The sequence below is a fragment of the Pezoporus flaviventris genome, unplaced genomic scaffold (genome assembly GCF_033815535.1).
Source record: "Pezoporus flaviventris isolate CSIRO_AGI_PZ_B2104156 unplaced genomic scaffold, CSIRO_AGI_Pfla_v1 ptg000006l, whole genome shotgun sequence".
Classification (NCBI taxonomy): Eukaryota; Metazoa; Chordata; class Aves; order Psittaciformes; family Psittacidae; genus Pezoporus; species Pezoporus flaviventris.
In genome coordinates, this window is record NW_026892554.1 from 10,026,957 (window position 1) to 10,052,753 (window position 25,797).

A 25,797-nucleotide genomic window follows, 5' to 3' on the forward strand; every position below is an offset into this window, starting at 1 on the left:
ACGTCCATTTGGGAAGCCTAAATTTCAGACCTTGTGGTGTCATGCAGACTGAAATCTTTAATATTAATAATGGAAAGAAAATTACGTACTATGAGGTTTTAAACAAGCAGCAGCATTTCTTGAACTTTAACATATTACTTGAATAAGTAAAATAGGATTAAAAACCAGACTCACATTATTACTGCAGGTTTTGTATCGAATATTTCGACCTTCACAGTTCCTGAAAAACAGAGTAAATTGATTACACTGAATAATGGCAAAACACAGCCGTGCCTGTTTCACAGCTAGTTATTTGCTTGAAAATTAGACTTTTATAGCTATTGCCCTACCATAATTTGGACTCAAAATGCAAGGTTTAAATACAAAGGGGATCTGGGGATTCAACAGGTTACACTGCTGTCTCTCTTTAGCAAAGAACGTGTGGCTTTCCCTGAAAGCCTAATTTACTGCAAACCTTATGAAAACCACATTTCTTTTGTGAAAAAGATTTCACAAAATATCCCTAAGCCTGATCTATGCTGACTGCAGCAAAGCTGCTTCTAACCCACCAGATGCAACCCAGAAGAAAAGAGGATCAGAGTATCTAAGCAATCCTTTAATCGAGCATCAGAATAATGAGCATTAACTTTCCCTTCTCCTGTTTTGTTTAGGAAAGAAAGAACAGCTTAAAACCTTTCCTTTCTTCCAATGCAACTTTTGAAGAACAGCATGTAATTTTACTGCCACATGAGCAGATTTCATAATTTTTAATGAAATCAAATTCTCATGCATTTCTAAAGTGCCCAATGCATGTGAATCCTGAAATCCAGGCAATAGAGATCCTTGGCAACGTCTGCTGTTAGTAGCTGAAATAACAGGCATATAATAAAGTCATGATTTTTATTGTGGTCTCATAACTGGGGGTGGTTCACACTTTTGTTTTCTTAGGGACAAAGTTTGCCAAACTCCTCAGTAACTGACCAGCACTTTGCACAGGGTAAGATACTTACCTTAATAATGAGAAAATCAAGCCCTGGAAAGAACTGAAAACACATTTCAAAGTATTTGTCAGGGAATTATAATTAGTGATGTCTCCAGAATCAGCAATAGTGTTTGGGGATAATACCTTTTACCAAAAAAGCCTGCCTTACATTAAAGATTGCATGAACGTATGGCTGGTAACTTCAAGCTGTTGTTGAGCTTTCCACTTTTTCCATGAAAATTGATTGCAAATATTAAGCAAATTCTTTAATATGTGTGACACATTGATGACTACCATTTGAAAAGGGAAAGGCAACAGATGCCTGAAGCAAGAGTTCAACAAGCTCAGCTGAAGGTACAGCTCTGCAAGCTCAAGGTATTACATGTCTCAAATTTCCAATCTTTTGCAAGATAGATCGCATCGGAACATGCAAGTTAAAAATGTTTATGATACACACAAATGTGAAAACTTTGTTTCACAATTGCACATTTCCTGGACATTACAACAACAATAAAACACACAGGAAAAAAAACCTTGAAAGTACACATTTGTCAAGGTATGGAAAACACATGTTTTTCACAGGGGAACACATTAAAAATATTAATAAAACCACAGTGGAATTTATATTGCTGCAATTTATTGAGCTCATTTCATAGTTCCTAACGCTCTGGTAGAATATCACGGCTTCTTGCTTGAACTCTTGCTTTTCTCAAAGCCTTTTGTGCATTTTTCACTAAAGAAACAGGCAATGTTTTAATCAATCATCTTTAGCTACGCATTTTACACAGTTTGCACTTCACTAGTGTGTCACACTGCAAGCCTTCTTTAAGAAAAATCAAATTCCTGGGTGATACTGCATTTAACTTAAGGAATCTCAACAAAACAGAAATTTAAGCATAACTACCAGTTTTAAAAATCTCCAGAATAATTCAAGCAAAGCAGGCAATTATGTACACCACCACAGATACTTCTCAGCTGGTTGGGATCTCTTCTAGCCTGACTACAGGTCTATTGCATTACTCCTCTTTTTAGGACTGTAGCAACAAATCCTATGTTAGTCCAGCTTTACTACTGATAAACTGTTTTCACCACACACACTGCTCTCTTCCAGTTACACTAAGGCTTATCCATGAAAACGCAGGACCACTGCACAAGAAGTGCTGGCAGAGGAAAAGTTTCCTAACAGAAAGCAGCATGTGTACATCTATACGTAGAGTAGGTCACTTGTTTTTCATTACAGGGAAGACATGGAGGAGCCTGCACTTGGACATTATTTCAAGTAATGTTCAAGTGCAGGCTGGTTTGTATGCAGGTAACTCACCATTCACTTTATATTACAGTGACAGGGAGTTCTTTCAATATTTGACCATACTAAATCATTCTCATTATTCCACAAACATATTTAATAACATGCTAAAGTTCTATCAGAGTTGAAGGCTAAGATATTTATCTAATATATTACAAAAGTATATTAAAAGGAGTATTTCATAACATTTGATCTGTGCACACTACTTGGTTCCATAAACAGAAGAAATAATGCTTCTCTACAGACATGAAGATAGGGAAATACATCAGAGCTGCAGAAGAATAAATACACATATGTCTATGGCTTACCTGCCATTTAAACACCTCCTCAGTGAGTAGGAGGCTCCCCCGCCACATGTCCGTGAGCAATCACTCCAGGCTCCCCAGGCATCCCAGGAGCCATCCTTATCTTCATCAGAGCGAGTAATTCTGGAGGTCTAAAAAATTGAACATGGAAGAAAAAGACCAACCCACATTAATTTATTTGGTATATGTTTTACTGCTTGCCATTAATAGTACTACATACATTGCTGCTTATTTACAGTATTTTGAATTTATTTACTATTTCAATACATAATAATTACATGGGAAAGGAAGTGAAGTCTTTTAAGATAAAGTGTATTTGATGCTGTGCCTTCAGCCAAAGGACTGCTATGTACAAATATGCTGTCATTCCCAACATTCTGCATAGAAATCACACAGTAGATCTAGAGCAGCCAGGACAGTCATCATGTTCTGAGCAGGTGCTGGGCTTTCTGAGATCCTAACCAAAGGAGTTTCATACCCAGAACGAATAAGATGACTAAAGTCTCTTTTTATCCCAAGTGTGGCTGCACTCAGGCAGTAGTACAGAAATTAAGCACATCAAATCTTTCAGAGTGCACACCCAGAACTGCAATCAGGGAAGCAAACCAAGAATACAGCTTCATTACAAAAAGTGCTATTACTTTGAAAGAGATCAGGGAAAAGATTAAAGATCACTTATAGAGTTATCTCTAGGTTACACCAATTATACACTTATTTAAGCTTACATTCATTTACACAGGCATCAAAGACATTATTACCAGATATCATAAATGTTAAAATGAAAGATTTGTGGCAAAGGCCAAAATTCTTCAAGTGACCTTTAAAAATGTCGTTTTTCACTTGCATTGTATCCTATTCATTTCCTAGAGAATTTTATCAGAACATTTTAGAAAATGGTTGCTTAAATATAATTCTTCAATATTAAAAAGTAATATGAATCAAATTATTCAGTCATGTCCTTCTTCAAGAGAGTATTTTTGGTTTCTGATTTTCTTCATGAAGAAAGCATAGGGTGACTAAATTCATGATTTCCCCAAGCATTTCTTTGACTTCGCCACAACCGTTCAGCAGCTGTTCCATTTACATCCTACTTTCATTCCTCTGTCTCTGCAACCTTTAAAATTTGTCTTTTGAAAAGAATATCATGCACACGTTTTCATAACAAAACTTCAAAGAACGATTCCCTGAGAGTCGTCAGACATACGATGGGCCAGTTATAAACAAGTTAAGACTTTTTAGAACTTTGTATTACACCCAGACTGAGAGGAAAACACCAATTTCTCTAATCACCATGGTGACAGAGTTTGCACATAAAACTACCTCAAACATAATGTAGTGGCTATTAACATCGTTATGAATGAAAGTCATATTGTGGATGAAAGTGAGGCAGTGAGTCATTTATTCCAGTGACAGAGAACACTGACTGATATTTACTCTGCCCCAATACAATTGCAAATGACAGAACATTAAGAGCTCATCCAAGCTTTAATAAAGATTATTTACAGCAAATTGTTTTACTCCCATAGACCTAAGTGGGCACCTGAGCAGACCTCTGACAAAAGCAGTACATTCACATTATCCTTTTATTTTTGACAATACAGGAAGGCACAACTTAACTTGTATTTAAGAACCTTTACTCCCCCTCCCAGAAAACAAGTGCACTGAAACATGGAAGAGCTACCTGTCAGAAATCATCAGTCAAAGAGATACAAACATTACAAACTTAACTGGATCCAAGTAAACCTTCGAGTCTACGTAAGTGCCAAAAAAAAAGTTTAACATGTTAAAAACATGTTTGAATATAGGGAAGAAGTTCTTTACAGTAATGGTGGTGAGGCACTGGAATGGGCTGCCCGGGGAAGTTGTGAATGCTCCATCCCTGGCGGTGTTCAAGGCCAGGTTGGACAGCCTCAGGTGACATGGTTTAGTGTGAGGTGTCCCTGCCCATGGCAGGGGGGTTGGAACTGGGTGATCTTAAGGTCCTTTCTAACCCTAACTATTCTATGATTCTATGATTCCATGTAAAAGATTTTCATGAGTGACTAGATTGAGATTAATGCAAGAGATTAGTATATGTCTTAATACTAAACCAGATGAACACACTTTAATCCACATTTTATTTCAGAAATAAACTCACGAGAACAAGACTCACTATTTTCTTCCAAAATCACCAAAGTGAATTAAAAGTGAAGGATGTGTAATTCAAACCTTACCAATATAAGGAGAAACTGGCCCATTTCACTAATGAGGTTAGGATGCATTCACACCACAGTTGTACGTATAACTATTGAACAAGAAACCCAAGTGGTAAATAGATAAACTTAGCTGCACTTAAGCAGAACCAAGGACTACTGAAACACGTTTTAAAGGCATTAAGAGTAGGCAGATCTAGTGTAATAGCACTACTCCCTGTAGTTAAGCAGCTAACAAACACTGACCATTTCCAAAGTTTTCCATCTCTTCCTCAAAAAACTTGAGCTTGTAAAAAAGAACCTTTGTAAGCTATCTCTGTTTGAACACTAAACTGCAGAAGCTGCTCTAAACACATCAGTGGCTCCTTAACTTTCTTGCTCCCCTAACTTTACCAATTTTATGAACATTTACTGTAAAGCTTTAAAAGTGTACATAGGCCAGTCTACCATTCCAGGAACGATAGAGCCCTAGTCTGCCAAGATCCCTGAGGAATTTTCATGCTGGCTTTGGGCTTACTTTACATCACAAGCCAACTCTGCAATGTCTGACACTGAAAATGGAACCAACTGCCTTCAATCTTGAACAAAAAGAGCTCAGCACTTCCCAACAAATCACTCAGCACATGAAAATAAGTCAAGATGAACAAAAAAGTCACTTCTTTCAAATTTATGAGTGCAAAATTAAAGTCTGTCCTCTACAATCCCAAGGCAAATGATCATTTTTTAATATGTTGAAAAATGATTAAACTTATGATATTTTAAAAAGCAATGCATGCCACGCTCTTTTTTTAAACTAGCTAGTTTCTTTTGACAAAGCAGTGACAATGCCGAAAATAATCCTAACTTCATCATCGTATTAAAACCAGCCACAGACAAAATGGCATCTAAAGCCCTAAACAATGTCCAGTTGTTCACTTCCCAAACTGCTTTGATAAAAGCCATTGTTCTGAACTGTATCTAATTAAAAAGCTGTAACTACTAGGATGATCAAAGCAGAAGTTTATGCCAGCAAAGCCTTCTTCAGAATCACTGACTAATTCAGTGCCCACAGTGTTGACTTAAACTCCAGCTAGTTCAAACTGTTTGTCCCATGGGAAAGAGTTAAAAGCAGCTTGCACTCGCTTTGTAATTTACTAGCAAAATAATACTGATTTACTAGCTGTCTGATTTCATAAACTCTACATATTACATTTGTCTACACCACAACACCAAACTGAAGCAAAATAAAGATCATCAACATAATGATTTAAACCAACAAAATCTTGGAAGCTCATTTAGGAATTAAATCAAGAGCTAATTGCAATTGGATACAAAAGAGTATTATTATTATCAGGATTGCATTTGTGGTTTGTTTCTTCAGTTTTTCATGGCTTTATTGTCTTCAGTCATAATTCTAACGGTTCAGAAGTGAAGCTTTGCCGAACCATATTAGAATGGAAGCATTTTTCCTTTAGTAGTTTAATTTTGCAACAGATGAAGTACAACACATACATCAGGCACATTCATTATGCAAGTATGTACCTACACACACAAATGTATGCATGTACATGCATATATGTACCCATGCTGTAACACGATCAAGTAAAGGCACAAGAGCTGTAGGGAGTCCAGATAAAATAACTTAAGCCAGCTATAAACACAACCTACATGATTTGCTGCTCTTTACGTAAAACTAGATGGCAAAAGGCGTCACGCTTCCACTGGATCCAGCTACGCTAGCAGGAGCTGTATTCCTTCCAAAAGCATCACATGCAATCGCAGGGTTAGATGCAAGCATTGCACTCAAAGCAGTATTTAAGAAGCTATACAACGTTCTCTTCAGAAATGAATCCAGTTTATATGACACAGGTAGTTTCAAAAAATATTTCCTCCCATTCTATACCCATCCCAATCTGTATCCAATCTATAATTCATTTTCAAAGAGTTAAATCATGACACTGCACATGGACATGGGCAAAGATCACTTGAATCAGGGAATGAGGGAAAATAAACAAGTATTAAAGTGCTTGGTGACATAGGCAGAGTCTCAAAGACTGAGATGACAGTATGCCAAGGTTTCCCCAAGGTCTGAGGCCCAGTAACGTGCAATCTGAGTCTCCGCTGACAACCCTTAACTGACAGAGACAGCCTTGTACATGGAGAATTTTACTCAAAGCGTGGCACTAGTAGATTTGGACAGAAGGGGAAATGTTAATGCCAGTTTCCCTTCTTCCATCCAGGGCTCTGTTTCACTTTTGTCACGTATGGGCACATACTGCAACACCACGGTCTGCTAATTATTTGTCTGTGTGCTTTCAAGCCATTCTTGCCCCGCAATATACTACTCAAAGTAACTGAGTATAGCAGAAGTGGGTACTGAGGTAAAATGAAATCCAGATGTTACCAGGGCTGATTATTAATATAAAACAAGGGGATTTTTACTGTCACTTGTAACACCCAGTAAATAACAACAGCTACATTGACACACACTACAAAAATCAAACACAGCGCTGTTATATGGAGAAAAATGATTATTTGGCCAAACTTTTGTTTGGCTGTTATGAAGGATGACATAATTGTCTTGAATTTGGTCATGCAGACTTCAAAGGAGATGTGGTGCCAGAGAACGAAGGTCAGTTTGTGCAGTTTTATTATTATTCAGACATCCATTACATAAGGCTTGGATATGTAAATGTTTAGCATTCAGTGTAACAAAGATTCAGCTTCTCAACAGAAAGGCTCCGATACCTTAAATGTTTGTTTTCCAGAGGTTTTAGTATACATTTTTACTTTAAATACAAACACAAGCCACATAGCCACAAACCACATACATAGCATTTGACACATGAGTATTACTGTAACAGAATGTGTAATGAAAAAACGTACAGACCCGACACTGGGATTCATCTGCAAGAGACTCCAGATGACAGTCCCTCTGCCATGTACGTATCACACACAGACTACCCTAAATCCTGCCTGGTGACATACCCCTGAGCGCTTCCCCAGAGCAGGGTGCCCAGCTCTGTCATATTCTAGAAGAGATTCAATACAATCTCTAGGCAGCATCTACCAATGCAGATCATGCCTAGGGCTGGATGGATATATAAAATGTTCTACTCAAACAGGTTAGAGTGATGTGGCTCACAAAATAAGACTTTGTCATAATAAGTAAGGGCTTATGCAGGAATATTTACCAATGCATCTGCTACTCTACCAGTGTCACTGCAGCTCTCTGGGTGAGCACTCTTTGATTTTTCTCATGGCTTCTTATCAAAGTAGTTTATATTAATTCAAAAAGGCACGCCAAAGTCCAAAAGAGAATCCCCATAAGGAGTTACATTGGCACAGCTATATCATATTGCTATTTAATAGCATATTGCGTATAATTAAATTTCTCCATATAGAATCTAGATTCTTCAGATTAAATTCATCCAAGTGAAAGAACCTATTGAAGGGTATAAACACCACTTCAGTCCCACTGAAGGCCTAAATTAAGCAATACCCAAAGCTCAGTACTGGCCCTTCTCCCAGGAGTGAATTTCATCCTTGATGGTATTTTGAACAGAGATGAAGCATTTCCTTTTTATTGCTTCTTCCCACTCTCACAATCCATAAATACTATTAACACTTTCCTGACTTTCAGACTCTTCCAAAGCACAAGGTTATGTTCTATTCACCAAACTTCATGTGCAGGGCTGCACTATGCCATTTTCTTCTCCCCATACCTACAACAGCTCCGAAGAGAGGTAGCACAAGGAATTATGGCACTAAAGGGAAAATATCCTGCCTGAGTAGCTTGTGATGCATTTCCCAGATTCTTCATTCCAGACACTACACTTGGTGGAAAAGGTATCAAATTGCACTGTTGACTATATCCATGAGCAGAGTGCATAACTGAAAGAACAAGTATTTACCTGCAGGTAATCATTGGATATGCTATTCAGCCTCAGAACTGTATCCTTCACTTTTGACGCTGGCTGTTATGTCTATGGCTTTGCAACAAGCTACACTAGAAATCTCTTTCCTTGCTAAGGTCACATACAGAAATGATTTACACCTCTATTTTGTATGTAAGGTGTAGAATTCAGATTACAGATTTAGGAAAAACTCTTTCAGTTGTGGCAGCAACTAAATAGAAGAACAGTCAAAACTTATTTCCAGACAAATAAGAATTATTATTGAGTTCTTGCATTGCCTGATTTTAGTAGAAAAACTTCCACTTGTTTCATTAGGACACATTTTGAGACATTTCCTGATATATTTCTACTACTGCTAGGTGTACCTAACTGTGCACTGTATATGTCATTAAGTTTAATATATCTTTTACTTATATGTACCAAAGTAAATTATAAATTATTCTGTATGTTAAAAAGAATGTACATGGAATTTTAAGAACCCGGAGAAAAAACAATGCATCATTAGTTTTGACTGATAAAAACCACCAGGGAGGAAATGAAACTATTTTAAGCAGACGTTTAGAAGTAATTAGTTTTAATATACTAACATTATTTCAGTCTCATTAACTATTCCTTGCACTTGGCCTTGCTACTGTGTAGTGGTGTCCATGCACCATGAACCGACTGCAAAATACAATCAGTGCCTGGTAACAAAAAGCGTTTCAGAAACATGAGCTGGTAAAGCTTAGTGACAAGGAGAATCACCAAAAAGAAACGAGCCAAAAGGCAAATGATGGACTTACTCAGCTACATGAAAGAATACATCAGATGTAGTTTAGAGCTTTCAGTGTTGAATTCGGCAATATATTTTCATTTTACAGCAGTTTTGAATAAATTCAAATTCAAGTTTTGGAAAATAAAACATGCAAAACAGTCACACACAGGAAATATTTACAGCGTAATTCATTTTGATACTAAACTGAAGGCAAATCCCAGCATGTTTTTCTGTATTATACTGCATCCAGATTTTCCATTGTTAGTGTGTTGCAAAATTTCATATTGACAACACAGGCCTGCACTGCAGGAGTTGTCAGGACAAAGTTGGAGGTTTTGGCAGGTGGAGCAGGGATACTTGAGGCTTTTGGCATCCAGGAAGGGATGAAATGTTGCTTGGCTGTTTGGCACCTATAAGCTAGCTGAGGCTTTTGGCACCGAAAAGAGTCTGTATCACCTCCTTCCTTCTTTGTGAGCAGTAACATAGGGAACATGGAATTTGTGGGCACGGAGAAGGAATCATGGTGGTTCCCGCCCTAACTGCTTCAAGTAGAAAGCAACTGCATTAGTATACCAGCTCCTGCAGTTATTTCTGCATCTAAGGACAGCACCTACATGTTCCTGCTGAATGGAATTAGCAATGAAGTAGTTACGGCATAATTAAGCTGCTCTTTTTCCAGTTTCTGAGTTAACTACATTGTTCAGATGAGTTTAAAGAAAACCCACATGAATTCTAGTCTTACTCAATACTGACAGGTTTTGATGATCTATGCTGAAGTCCAAAGGTACATTTTTATTACCTACCTTTTACAAGAGGAACACTTGCCTCTGTCCTCTCGTCTGGATAATGGCAATCTGTTTTATTTCCTTGGGTGATGTTCCATAAATTACTATTTTGACAGATAAATGTCTAGCAAAGACCGAAATAATTTTTTTAAACCCTGATAAGCATGTCCTGAAAATAGATGTCACTGACAATGCACCTGACAATCCAGTTTCCTTTGACTCAGTTTTCATTCATGCTTGCCTAACTAGAGCCATGAGCCCTGTACATGCCCTGTCTATAACGGTAAATGCTATTCCACATCCACCAGTACCAGAACATAGAGAGATCTTGCTTCCTGAGAACAAACATCAGGATAATAGCCAACTTTGGTGATACGCAGCCAGGCAAGAAGTTCTTGCTTCTTTAATGCTTTTAGGTTCAGTCATCCAGGACAGATGACCAGAATCAAGAATATGAAAAACTTCTCCCTGAGTTCCTAGTATTTCATTGTCTTCCAAGATTTAAAAGTCCATGTGAACATGTAGCTGGAAATACATAAATTTTAACTCTCAAAACATATTCATTCCTCTGAATCTGCCCCATCTGAAATGGAAACTACACTAAGAAATGTTTAGCATCACTCCAATTCCCTCCATTTCTAAGTGGTCTGGAGAATTATAACTTAAAGATTTGCACGTGTAGCTGGCAAATGACTCAAAAGCCACAGAGCTTCAGAAAAGCTCAGAGGTTCTGAAAAGGGAACATAACCAAGAAAGCAATGTAGGTTGTAGCATGCTGCCCACTTTCAGTAGCCAGCATGAGGCAAACACTTGCCAGGGGCTGGAAGTGAGATAAAGGTGGAATTTTAGAATATGCAAAAAAGAAGGAACAGGATACTTTAAAAAGTTTAAGAAATGTGATATTCCTTTTTAAAATACCACTGATTACATTAACATGAAGAACTTGTTAGGATATAACTTTTAAGTATAACTATATTAAATTAGAAAATATTCTTCACAAAATGGTATTATTAAATACACAGTCCTTGCATTTGGCTGTGCAACGATATCTTGCCACAGACCTAAGGAGAACATTTTCATGTGAAAAAATACAACATGTAGTCTTAGTACTTGCTGATGGCAGCTTTTAAGGCTATGTATTGTGATGTCCATTTTACATGAGATCCCAACCACAGGAAGGAGGAAGAGAAGGTGAACTGTGTGAGTAGCACAGCTGAGAATTACATCCCAGTGTCCAAAGACAGATTCTAGTGCCCCTTACAGAGCTCTCCCACCCTCTATTTTGAAACTATAAACACTGTGCTTTCTACTATGTGTATCTATAATAAATACAAACTATACGGGGGGGGGGGAATCTTCAGGACATTTTTCCATGTTAATTATCTCTAGGCCTATGTATAAATCTGCATTAACAACATTCCATATATTTCCTGGAGTTCATAAAAGTAGTAAGAGTCCATGCAAGCTTTACCAAATGCTTATTCAAAATTTGCACCTGGATACACTGGGTTTTTCCACCTTCACACTGCACACCACATGTTCTGCATCCAGCATAAACAGCATGATGGGTCAGCCAGAGTCCAATGTACCAGAATTCCTCAGGTGCATAATAGAAAAAGAGATTCCAGTTTCTGGGAAATATATCTGGCATTATTTTTACCTTATTAAATATATTTGCAAACATCCAAATAAAGGCTCTTTTAAATGCTTTACCATGCAATTTTTAAAACTTGCCTCAAAAGCTAAAAATTGCATCACTTCAGCACATACAGCGGAAAGAGAAGAGTAACATTGATAAAAGGATGAGCGTTACACCTGCAACAAAGCAGAGGATTTCCACAAGCATCTAAAGATCACAATGGCACATTGGTGCACTGGCAAATGTGCAAAATCTTTCCTGCCAAGGCTTATTTTTCAAGGGGGGTTCCATATTGTGATGCCATATGAAATTGCCATCATACTTCAGGGATTACAGATTTTTGAATGCTTATAAATCATGATTTCTATGTACAACACAGTACAACACAAAACAAAATAATCTTAAACAATTCTCCTAGGGGTCAGGTACCTATCCTAGACTCATCACCTCATGATAAAACACCTATGCCAGCTTAGGACCTTCTCATTTCCTTCTTGATCTATTCATCTGTGGATCCATCAAGTGATGGAGACCCACTTGACCAAAGTTAAGGAAGTCCTTCTAGAGTAAGGAGAGCTATGGCAGGAATGCTATGAATTACTGAAGCTCTAGATTAAAATTAATCAAGGTAGCAAACTTATAATTTACAAGTAGGAATGAAGTGACAGAGCAGAGCACAGGTGGCACTTTTTTTGAGCCTACAGGTAAGCTGTAAGAACACAGAGAAGAACAGGCCCTGACACAAAGCCAGGAGCTGTTACCACAATCGCCATCAAATTTCACTCCTGCTGATTTGTGGTGATCCTGGTGGTATTTGCCCAAATTAGCACTGCAAACCCTGAAGTGTAAGAAAGGCTATTCTGCTTACACGATACACATATGTGATCCGAGTATACTTGGATCCTAGACCATTCGACGCATTCGCAGAATGGTATCTACTTGTTCCCACAACATTATCAATTACAGTATTATGTTGAATTTGTTAAAGACTTGACTTGCCAAGAGACTCTTGCATACAAGACTTACAGACAGGTTATGGTAAAGTAAATAAAGATAAAGAGGGAGTATGGGCATTTAAAATTACTTCCAAGTTACACACTATTTACCTTACAATTTATATAATAAACAAGCTTCATCCAATTGCAATGATAAATTATGTATTTAATTTAAAGCCATACCCTAAAAGCAATAACTTCAAAACACCCAAGTCCTTGACATTTATGTACCTCTATATACATCCTTTTGAAACAAAATTCACGTTTTTTTCTAATTGGTTACAACAATCTTTTCTTTTTAAGAATTTGTTTAGAGGATTTACAATAAAAAAACCTGCAGAAACCAATCCTTTTTCTTGGAAAAGAAAAATAAAATGACTGCACCTCTAACTTTAAAAAGAGCCCCAACACATATCATATATTTTTTAAATTTGTTTAAAATAATTTTCCTGACTTGAGACACTGTCTGCCAAGTTCCAGCTAGAAGCAAAATTTTATGGCCAACTGCCAAACCTATGAATAAAAGGAGTTTATAGGGGAAATACTGACAGAAGAATAAACTGTAGCTAAAGCAGCCAGTACAGAAAAGTCTTTCCTGTTCATTTTGTCTATCCATAATCTGCAATATTCATACGCCTGGATATTGGGATATTTTGCCTCAGTTTAATGCCAAGATTATCAGTAGTGCCCGACTGATGATTTGGTTGTAGGCATTTATACCATATCACTCAGATGAGGCATCCAAACGTCTTGCTTGTGAGCGAGAGCTTCGACCCGTGTCTCCTGACTCACCCTGCTATTCAATACTACATGTAGCACTTTTAATGGTAATATTTCTATAAAAGTAATGCAAAGCAGATCACAGAACATAAGCAGATACACCTGGCAACAGAACAAATGTCAAAAGGAAAAATATTAAAGCCACATTGTTAGCTGACAGCAATTATAAGAATCCTAATTTTCCTTCCTATAAATACAGAAAAATCAAGTTTATCAGTTTTGAATTTTAAAGGCATTGTTTTATGTTGACGTATTTCTCACCCCTGATTTTTGAAGTAGATAACACACAGTGTAGAGCCATTTTAAATTAATATATTGAAAGAGAAGTATTAAGCCCATAACTGAGAAGCAGTCTGACTGAAGTTAATTCTGCCCAAAGTAACTCTAAAACTTGTCAGCCTGATCATGGTGCCTCTTTACTGCAGCATAAATCAAATTTAACAAGATGAGTTTTCTTCTCAGAGAAAATAGTTCTTGCCCCTTTAACCGTGACCCGATCTTTGGGTGATATTAAGCAATGGCATAACTGATCCAAAATCAAAATATAATTTTAGTGTTTCTTTTTATTACTCATGCTTAACTGAGAGACAAATTTAATATTTAAGTTTGCTCAGTTTCACTGGCTCCAGCTGATTTCCTGCACTTGAAGAACAGTTTCATTCATTGTTGTGAAGAGCTCCCTTTACACAAAGGTAACCTGACTTGCAGATGTTGTGAACCTTCGATGGTGGGCACCTGCACTAGTGAAATGTATCCTTAAGCTCCTTCTGTCGCTGCTCTGTCATACCTGTAACTTTTGTTTGATCACCGGTTATTCGCAGTCAAAAGCTTGTACCAATTCTGTCATCTAAACTTCCACCAGCTGTGTTCTCTCACAGCCAGCAAAACATGCTCAAATTCTTCAGGAAGTTTTTTTAGATAATTAAAAAAACATTAAAAGGTCCTACCTATATTTCGTCATGCAGAGGATACCAATATGCAGAAGTTGCAAGCCAAAACATGTTTTGAGGGCAGGTTTTGGATATCACCTTTGCACAGGTTGAAAAAAAAGTGCTGCCAAGAAAAAAAGATCTTCAATATTAAACTTCATGTGCAAAAAACGGTTTCCCAGGATGGTATTTTATGTGGGATTAAAAACGTAATACCTCTTGTCATTTCTGTCCACTTTGAATCAAATAACATATAATCCACTGAAACTCATTTGGTATCTCATGAATAGTTTCCCTTGTATTGATTTTCTAGCTTCCAACTTGGGGAAAAAAAAATCTGTCAAGGGAACAGTTACAATGGCAGCACAAGTCTAGACCCAATTCCCAAAGAAGCAAAACGGGAAAAAAAGCCACTGACTTCAAATACAGGAAGATGAGGGCTTCATTACATATGTGGGGTAAGGACATCTATTTCCCCATTTGGAAAAATGTTAGCACAACTTGCTGTCTCTTTTGTGCCCGAGTTCCTGTTTTTTAATTCTCCAAAGACAGAATTATCCAACCAACAGTATTCATGGTAGAAAAAGACAATTTCGTCTATCTGGAGTTTGATTCTGACTTCATTCCAGATCTCTACTACTGTGTATGTTTAACTACAGTATCTTTAGCACTCGGCACAGGGTAACAGGCCTGGATATGGAATATTAGCATGACTCTTTCCATATCTGTTCAGTGCCAGTGTTTCCTATTATCAGTCCTATATTTTATGGTTATTGTATTAGCTTCCCAGCAGTACTTTCTCAAGTTCTGTAGCCTGAAACCTCCATTAACAGATGCTAAATACAATAGTTGTTTTTCACTTTTAGATCTTGTGAAAGCCCATAAAAATGAGTGGTCAGTTTGTCCAATTTTCTAAAGACATTTTCCAAGGTTTGAATGGGCAACATATAAAACCACTAAAAATACTCTTGGCAGCTCATTCATTTGGATTGTGTTCCTTCTGCCAAGCCAACTAATGAATAGCTTATTCCAAGATAGGACTTCCGCATGAATTTTTTATAGTAAAGGTAAGAATATCTATTTATATAATTCCCTGGTTGCTTGTATTTGAAGGGTTTAGAGAAGGGAAGAGTTTTGGGGGGTTTAGTTGTTTTTAATTAAGCCTAAATGCTAATGAAACTTTTAAGGAAAATTTGTGTAAATAAATTAAACAGCAATGCTCCTTTTCTTTAGTTTTGTTTTTGATTCGGCCTTACACTCTGGTAAATGAAAGACAACCAAAATATTACTGTCAGGCAGTTAGTGAAAAACGTGATTTAAAAGCCACTGAAATCAATGGAAAGTATCTCTAGTGACTTTGTTGGACTTTGTAGAGGACCTACAAGAACCACCTGAATTCCACATCAGATACAGCCAAACTAGAGACATGGATGTGATTTCTTACACATCTGGGCAGATAAAGATCAAAGGAGAGGGAAAAAAACTCTTACATACTTTTCCTAAATTTATTTCTTCTACCAGCGTCCATTTATCAGTGTTCTGGCTATAAAGTAGGCATTTGGTTGGAGTCTACGATTATGTTTCTTCAAAAACCCACAAAAAAGTTTCATTTAAGAACACCATCTCCTTTTTTGGCCACAAGAGAAAGAAAACAACATCGGCTCTTGGTTAGCTATCGAAACAAAGTTGTGCCCCAGATGCCATGGATTTCCCTGCCACCACCAAAAATAAGTTCCATTTGTCACATAAATTACGATTGCTTTACCTTTGTTGCAAGGAGTTGTCAGTCACATTTTAGTTGTCAGAAATCTCCCTGTTATCATCCCATCTCACTATCCAGGTTAAATATGAAAATATTTGCACTTATACTGCATGAGAGTGTGGAGAACAAGAAGGAACTTCAAACAATTCCCCACGCATACATTTTAACCAAATGGTAATTTTTTTTAACATATTTAGTACAGAGAAGTTCTTTTTTTGCATGAAAGAGATAACTATCTTTTATGTCTTTTCATGTGTTTTATATATAAATTTATTTTGAAAGCCTGAAACTACTTCCTGCTTGTTTGCACACTTTTTTTCCACCAAAATACATAAACTATTTAAGTGAAGCTTTCCAGAGAGGCAGGGGACCAATGAGCTATGCAGACCACTATAGACAGCTAACATTTTATACAAGTTCACCCACTGACAGATTCCAAACAATTTTGAATGTTCCATATTTTGTGGCACTACTTATTTCTCTTGTGAAAATACACCCTCACAAAAAGGAGGCTTGTTTTCCCTTAAAAAGGTCTTGCTCACCATTTATCAGTCAATTCAAATAATGCAATATAATCAGTTTACCATAGCTATGTTGCTGAGCACAAAGGGAGATCAACAGAAAGTCTTTTCCCCTCACTGATCCACAGCATCTAACTTCCATGGTTTTTCCATGCACATCATTCAACTCTATTTAAAATTATCTGCATAGCATCTCATGGGTTCAAAATTAAAGCACAAGCTTCTCAGTCTTTGTAGAGATGGCAAATAGCTAATGGCAAAAATGGCTTATGATCTCATTCTCCTTTCGCGTTTGTGTGCTCAAAGTCACAGCAGTTGCTAGATAAAAATAAAGGAAAAACAAGTGAAATAGTCTACAAAGATAAATAAATGCTGGAGTTTGGAAGGTTGTGCAATCCTGATCACCAAATCTTTTTAAGAACAAGCTAGACAAATATCCATCAGGAAAAGTTTACTTGGAATTGATTCTGCCTTAGAGCAAAGGAACAGACCAGGGTTTCTTCCAAAGCCATTTTCTTTTGATCTATACCAGATACTGAGGAAGGGGAGAAGAAGGGCTAAGATTTAGCTACTCTGAAGAAGCAATCAGGATTCTGAAAACAAAAGTAAGGAAGGAAAGGTCTCACTGCAAGACGAATGGATTAAAACAATGACTCATATTTTGCTTGGAGACAAGGTCCATCTCTCAGCTATCTGTTCTTTCCCAGATGTGTGTCCTGGTTTATGCTTGCCAGGAGGAACTCTCTAACAAAACACACTATTTCACAATATATTTCTCACTTCAGGCAGTATTCTTCAAATTACCTAACTACTGTTTTGTTCTACCCTTTTATCACAAATCAACTTTGTGTTTCTTATTTACTGTATGTGCAGCTTAGATAACTCAAACATGACAATTCCATTGTCTTCTGGAGACTGGCTACATGTACCTATTCCAGGTGGTCTGTATGGAAACAGATACATTGCATACCCAAAAACTACTTCTCCTTTTAAGCTTGCTGATGAACTATTCCTGCCCATTTTGGATCATTAATTTACACTACCAAATCCTTATTCTCACTACAAATACCATCTATTGTACATGTATATTTTCACATACTCACATACTCCTGGTCACCATCGATCAACAACTTTCTCTAGAAAGTACTCATAAAACACTAGGAAACACCATTAACACAGATCACAGCTGCTATATTAAAATTCTCCTTCCTTTTGCTCCACCTCAGTTTGTAGCATTTGTACATGCCCATGTAGAATGTGTTGGGCTGTCTTCTGTGTTGTATTTGACAGCCACATAGAGTCACAGGGGAATAAAATGATTGAAGAGGGGTAACCATCTACGACTTGTATATTTCCTAAATCTGAACTGCTGTAGGCCCCAAATCCCCTTCCTTTTTGAAACTTCATGTTACAGTGGGTCTCTGACCTTTCTGGAGGTGACATTGCAATGACCATGGGCTGGACTTCCTATTTGTGTTGTACACAGTCATAGACCTATACCATTTCTGAACCAAAGCCATTTTCCTCATTCTTCTATACTGCTTTTTGTACATTCTGGAACTCCAGGTAAAGCAGGATTAGTCCTGTTGTTTTTATTTCATTCAAGTAGTTTATTGCTTTTGACCACTCTCTCTCCTGCCTTTTAGACATCCATACTGCTAGGGGACAGTTTTGCACATCTACACGTTGTTGGTCTTGTTATACAATCAGAACTCATATTAAATGCCAATAAAGGGGTTTAAAAATATAACTATGAAAACATGACAGGGATTTTAAATCTACTTTGTGTAATTTGGCTAAAGTTATCCTGTTGCAAGGAGATCTATTCATAGGCAATCCTATGGGGGTTTTTTAGTCTAGTTCTCACTAGGGAATGTTTTGGAAGAAAAGTATAAAAAGACATTGTTTCCTTATTATATAATACTCCTGACTTACGCCAAGAATATTCTCATGGTAAGCGTGTTCATAATCTCAGAGACTGACACAGCTATTGCATTACTTGTGTCTATACAAGTACAGCTTCTAAAAATACAATTCTTTGACAGCTTTTGAAAGGTGACTTACATATGATAAAAACTGTACGCTTGTGTTTGCATTTCTGATTTGTAAATCTTAGCAGTAATTAAAAGCAGATCTCAAGTGTGTCTGCAAAACCAAAAAATTAATACAAATTTGTCAGAGATGTATTAAAAGAAAATACAGCTTTGCTGGTTAGATAATTGGTTAGATACTACCAACAGCTTCCTTAAGTAAGAGGAAGTTCCTAGGTTAATAGTAAAAGCGATTATGCTGTTAAAACAAACCTCTTCTGGGTTTTTAATTATACAAGTCTAATAAAAGCATCACCAAAGAAAAGAGCATTGGAAGGTACCATCACACCATATTTTGATACAATGTCATGAACATAACACCTGAAGCAGCTAATAAATTCTATCCTGAGGAACTGGAATAAAGCATTGAATTGCTGATTTGAAGAGCATGGGCATCCAGCCTGGACATCTACTCTGACCTCTTAAACCAGCAGCAATAGAATGTACTCTTGCTGCTTTAATGAACAACACAACTCAAATACACTTCCCAGTTCTTCAGATGAGGAAAAATAAAATAAGCACATCCCGAGTTGGACGTAAAGGATAATCTTAGCTGTGCAATTGAAAAGTTTTTATTATATCCGCAAACCCTAATTCAGAAGCCAAGCTGTCCAGTACTTCTTGACTAAAATAAAAATCTTCCAGTACAGATACTTTGCATCTGACTCTCAAATGTCACAATTTTTGCACTTAACAGATAAGAACTCATTCAAATCTGCTCCTTAAAACTAGTTTGCAGTAATGAAGGATTTTACTTTACTGACACAGATGTCAGTGAAAGATTTTGGTCTGTCAGTGCAAATCCTTTATACAAAGTGTGGGAGCTGACAATTCACCCAAACAGATAACTGCTAAATAAAAAAAGACAGAAAGAGCAAAAGTTATTCTTTTCACAGTACTGAATTCAAATCTTGTCCTTGCCCACTATGGAGAATAGGAGGTTCATATCACTTGATGGAGTTGGGCAAATGATAGTATCCTTAACAGGACTCATGTGTAAGGAAAACTGAATAGGCTGTGTAAACCCATAATACTTGTGCCTGGAAGAACGTGTGGCAGCTTCAGAGAACAATATTGTGTGCTTTATTTTCCTTCCCTAAAGGAATAACTGGAAAAACTTGCACAGTTAAAGCCTAGTAACCTCACTAGCAGCCATGGTTGGGTACCCCGAGTGACGGTTTAGAAGACTGTGTTTGTGCTATAACCCTTCTCGCGTTTTAGCAAGTTGCTAGAGTAGGGCCACTTTGTAACTTGAGAGTAAACCTCTGCCCCTCTGCCTCCATCATGCTCCTGGATGATTTCGACAAAGAACTTGAAGGTACTAAAACTTATGTTGCTTCTCCAAAACTATTTTTCCATCCCCTGCAATGGAGAAATCTGTGCATGAAGAGACTGTTTCAGATTTCACTCTTGCGGCAATAACTGCTCCTTCATCCAACTCCTAGGCCTGGCCGAGAAAGTGGGAAGCATCTTCAGTAATGGAGAAGAGTTCTGCATCTGTGATCATACCACAGAGTGCTCTAGTAGCCCATCTCTGTTAAAGCCAAAACCCCAGCTCAGCACTGACTGTAGACCCAGCTTGTCATAATGCTAACTTCCCAAGTGAGCACAGGAATTGTCGTTGAAAAAAACCCGTGATCCTCTCTGCCAAGCAATCCCTACAACTGGCCCACTTATTTTGCATAAATCCCAGCAATGCAAGGGGAAAAACAGAATTCAGACTACACCCTTCAGTAATTCAAAACCACAAAGCAAAGATATCCTGTTGTAAGGTACATGCTATTCCAGGATTATAATTTTTGCTTTGAGCCACCTTTCAATGTACACCAAATGGAAGCAAAACTCATTCCAGAGTGTTATGAAGCCAGTTTTGTGTCTCTCACAATTACATTTGAAACCATAGTGACAGATTACAGGAAATGAACATATGGACAGGGTGATTTATAAACACTTTCAAACAATGCAACTTTTATCAGTTCTGCTACATCAATCACAGATCTAGGAACAATTATTTTTTGTATATGATACTCTCAAGAGTGGTCAGGACAGGATTTGCTGACAGCCTATCTTAAAAACTGAATTATAAATTGCGTTTGCTCTCTGTGCCAATGTAATGGCCCCATACAGATAAGGGAAATCACATGCTTTGCACAAACAGAAAAGCATTAAGGAGAGGACCAAGAAAAACCTTGTTATGTACAGAAAAGGAAAGACAGTCTTGTCAAATAAACCTGATGCCACACTTTGATAGCAGGTGTGGCTGGGAGGGGTAATGATAGTTATAAAACATTTCACCTTTTACAAGACATTTGACCTGGGACACACACATTTTAAAAATCAAGATTCAAAATCAATAAGACATATGCTAAATTAATGTAAATGCGTGGCAGATTTCAAGTAATCCTCGCCAAGGAATCAAAGGGGATTAGGAAATAGTTTAATTACTGTCCAATTTAACATTTACTATGGGTATTCCTGAGAGCTAGAAAGAGCCACTGAAGAAAAAAGTGCTGCTAGGAATCTCATTCCACAAGGAGATCTGCCCCACAGAGATGGATTATGAATAAACTAGAATCTGTTTAAGGATTATATTAGAACACATTATACACATTCTGAAAATGTGCAAAAAGATCTCACACCGCAGTGCACCATGAAAGGGTAACCACCCCCTTCTCAAATGCGTTATCAGCCATTGCCACTGGTAAGAAAATGCAGCACTGGGAGGTGGAAATGGTCTGAAATTCCAAGTTATCATGGTGTTAGTACATGATGCAAAATCAAGCAGCAACCTATGTGGACTAATGCCAAGGGATCTAGTAGCAAATTAGGCATTTAAAAATGGAATGAAATTGAATATTATGTCTGGTTTGCATCTAATTTTACAAAAAAGGTGCCATATGACTAACATTTCTGTCATTATGGGACAATGGTTTCCATAACAGATCATATTCTGGAAGACTAAAACTCTGAAAGATTACATAGCTCTCTGAATCTGAATTACTTCTCCAAGGGTGAGAACATGCAATGCTTCCTACACTCCATTCAATAAAGACCCCTGCAGCTTGAAGAATACAATTCAAACAGCCTCCAGTACAGCAACAGTGTTGGTCAATGGCTTACAGATCCCTGAGGCTTCTTTCTAAAGAACAGGAGCCATCAGAGAGTGAATCTACCAACGTACCTAGTAAAAAGCAAACCATTTTACAGAAAGGAAAACACAGGAGAAAGAAAAAAATCAAACTGAAATAAAATCCAAACCCATAAAAAACACAGGAAAATAATAAGAATCTACAATTCAATTCATAGCTGATTCACAGAAGCTCCCAAATCAAAATCTGTAGCTCCTGATTTCAGTGGAACCTGAAATGGCTCCATACTTCTGAATATCAGACCCTACATGTTGTATATGCATTAAGCAAACAGTAATAAAAACTGCTCACACACATATACATAAAATCTACCCTTGCCATAAAAACAAGAAAACCCGATGATCTCAGTCTGAATCATGTCAGGCTTCCAGAAGAGAAAAAAATTTCTTCAGGAAAATCAATTTTCAGTACAGTATATGTCTATTACTCTAATCAGCATTACTAGCAACTGCTCACCAGGGGAACTACTGGCCCAAAGAGCCCGCAGAACAACACTTACCATGCTTCTACAAGAGCAAGGAGACAGCATTATTTTAATGGAGCAGTAGAGGGCACCGAAGCATAGTAAAGCTCAAATGTTCTGGAGAAGAGACGCTACCTATAGGTGGTATCATACATACAACATGGACTAGTCGCTAGAACACAAGACTTGGGGATCCAGACACTTACTTCCATGTGTGATAAGGAGCAACTACAAGCACTTGGATAACTTTTTCTGACTCAGTTTCCCAACCAGGAAGTGAGATCATGCGCAGCTCATCCTGACAACACATAAGGCAGGCTTGGTTTTCAGAAGTTAGGAGAAAATGTAACGCTTGCTAAGCAGGCAGACTGATGGAGATAGACTAATAAAGTTAGAGAAAGATGCTATTGAGTCACTAAATAATATTACACTACACTATACTGTTCACAGCTAACATGATTGTCCATATCCCATACTGCACAATGCAAACTCTATTCTATTTTAAACTACACTTTGAGTTTTACCACTTCAAATAATCAAATCACAAAGTCTTATCCATTAGGGCAAGAAGCAAAGTGTGTAATACTTCCTTTGGAGAGCTGCCCAGGGTAGATTGGCCTCATTGCTTTTCTCTTTTGCCTTTAGACATATTCCAGCAACATCCTCTGCCTGTTCCAAAAAGCTGACCATCAGCAAAGCAGAAAATTTAACTCCAGGTGAAATGGTCAACAAGCATATAGCTGGAGAAGAAATCCGAAGAAAGTTTTCATGAGCTATATAACCTAGATGGAGATCAAGAGCTTGGTTACAAACATTAAAGAGCAATCTTCTTGTTTTCATTTTATATCCCAAAGGCTGCTACCACACACACAAAAATAAAACTGCAGGAACAGCTTGCAATTGGGCAGTGCTTTTGCATATCAACCCTACACACACACACAAAAATAACATTGCAATGTGGTGATATGTTTAAGCAGGGAAGTGTCTAATAACCTTCAACAAAAAAGGGTGAGGAGGAAGACAGATGTTTCTTATTTTCTTTAAACTGTTTTCAACCTTTTTGTATGTGCTTTTGTGGAAAAAAAAAAAAAGCACTTATATTCCTATAATGTAGAGCAACCTCCCACAGAGACTAGAATCGCACTGGAAATTTCTACCAGTTTATCTGCTACGTAGATTTTGGTTCCATAAACTTGATTCACTTTGGATTAATCTGCACTGTCTGGAAATGAATTACTCTGACATTCGCTTTTCAGCACTCCAATCATGGACTGCTACCCTGTGTTCCCCATGAGCAAGCTACACAACCCTGAGCAGAGCTGTTGGGCTGCAAAAACACACTTCTCATTTTATGCAGTGGTACAAAACTAGTTTAGCCAGAAATGAGGGTAGGCACACAAGCAGTTGTCACTAACTTTGTTATGAGGCCTCTCCAGAATAGTAGGAAAACAAACTGAGAGTGGAAAGTCTTTTCTATGTAAAAGTCCTGACTGTTCTATTTTTCAGTCTTCAGTAACTCACGCTGCTGGGTCAGGAGAAGACCTGATCCTAGCCCAAAAAAGGAGATTTCTTAAAACCATAGTCAAAGGATAGCTATGTCTGCTCTCTGTTATCCACATCTTACTCTGCAATAATAACGAGGTGAGAGAGATTTGCAGCTTCTTAGACCACAGCACTTAGCCCATCTGGAGGCCTTCGGCAAACAGAACATTTTGGGCAAGCTGGTAAAGAATAAAGCATCACAACTGTCTTGAAAAGTGAAGAAAAAACCGTTTTCTGCATGTGTGAGGTAAGGGCTGTAACACCGTAGTGACACTGCCTGGGAAAGGGTCAGTGAAAAACACCTGTAGTAATCCTCCCTGTGATTGTGCTGTGAACTACACTGTTGAGTTAGTTTGCTGCATATTCTTTTCATTTGACAAGTGTAAATCAGTCCAAAAAGATATTTGCTTACTTACCCTGCGTTCAGCATATATTATTTTAGTCTCTGATCGAGAAATAAAGAAAACATCAAAGAGCAGCATGAATAGAGATCAAGCAGGCATATTAGAGGGTGAGTAATCTAAAGCAGCACTTCAGAATTAAATCCCACTTGATGATGTCTTATTCTTAGATATTCTTCAGTGGCACCAAAGAGCTTGCCTTTGTTTCCTTGCTCTCTTATATCTGAATTATTCAATAACTCTTGGCAGAAACAGGAGGCTGCCATGCGGCCGCTGATTGGGAAGACTGTGTAGTCAGTCCCTCCAGAGGCTGGACTACTTGCAAGCATCACACATCAGTGTGGATAGATACTTTAACAATTCAATTAAATTACCTTCTTTCCTTTTACATAATGGAAGATGAATCTAACTGCAGTGCTCTTTCCTGCTCTGAGTTCAATGGAAGAATTCATGTTTAGTACAACAGGAACAAAATCAGATTGCTACAAGGAAGTCAACACTTTGAGATACAATAAAACCAGTCTGATCTCACTTGTACAGATAAAAACTGGAAACTTTAGATGGGGAAATACCAAGGCAGGTCAATATCAGACCAGACTTCATTAAGCATGGCTGTAAACTGCAGCACAAAAAAAATAGGCAGTTGTGTTTGAAACTAATGCAGAAAACATTCAGCTGCAGTTGTTTGCTTTAATTCACAATTTTAGTGTCTCATTGTCTAGAAGATAGCATAGGAATGTCGTGGTGTGTGGCTACATTACTTTCGCAAAGCAAGTAAGAAATCTTGAAGAAACAAATGTGTATTTCTAGATGGTTGCTATCAAGACGGAGACACCCCTGGGATCTTAGGGTTAGATATGATTACAAATACTTTTTCTTCTGTTCCTGGTACAAGTTATGATTAAAATTCAATATTCCTCTTAACTGTAGACAAGTCTGCAAAGTCACTCCATGTGTTCTCCAATATTCCACATATTCATCCTGACTGAGAAAAAAGGCAAAACGAATGTTGTCTTGCAAAGGCCAGGGAGCAACCGAATTCTGTTTTATATGCAACTTACCCACACAAATTTAAAAACAAACTTTTCTGGTTTTATATATTAAATGTCAACTATTTCCTCTTCTAACAAATCCCCCCTTTTCCCAAACTGCAGCTGAGCTTCTGAGACAATTTCCAAAGTTGCTGCCATCCTTCTTCATTCAGAGGATAAATTGGACAAGTTCGATATTTGGTTTTCAATGGAAAATTAGCTGAACAATTGCCTACGAAGGCTCTCCATAATTAACAAAATAAGCACAGAGCAAAATCCACCATTTTATGTGCTTT

At 37.5% G+C, this 25,797-nt stretch overlaps 1 protein-coding gene across 6 annotated transcripts in view; it reads right to left on the bottom strand.

Moving 5' to 3' along the window:
* ADAMTSL3 (ADAMTS like 3) overlaps positions 1 to 25,797 on the bottom strand; it is a 180,243-nt gene that overhangs the window by 93,845 nt on the left and 60,601 nt on the right. For all 6 annotated transcript variants that reach the window (XR_009742174.1, XM_061446830.1, XM_061446831.1 and 3 more), the window contains exons 4-5: positions 2,576 to 2,703; positions 175 to 220 (exon numbers count right to left, since the gene is read on the bottom strand). Coding sequence is in view for 5 of the 6 variants with exons in the window: in XM_061446830.1 (XP_061302814.1) it covers positions 175 to 220; positions 2,576 to 2,703 (174 nt within the window). In the remaining variant the exon portion in view is untranslated. The remainder of the gene's footprint in view (positions 1 to 174; positions 221 to 2,575; positions 2,704 to 25,797) is intronic.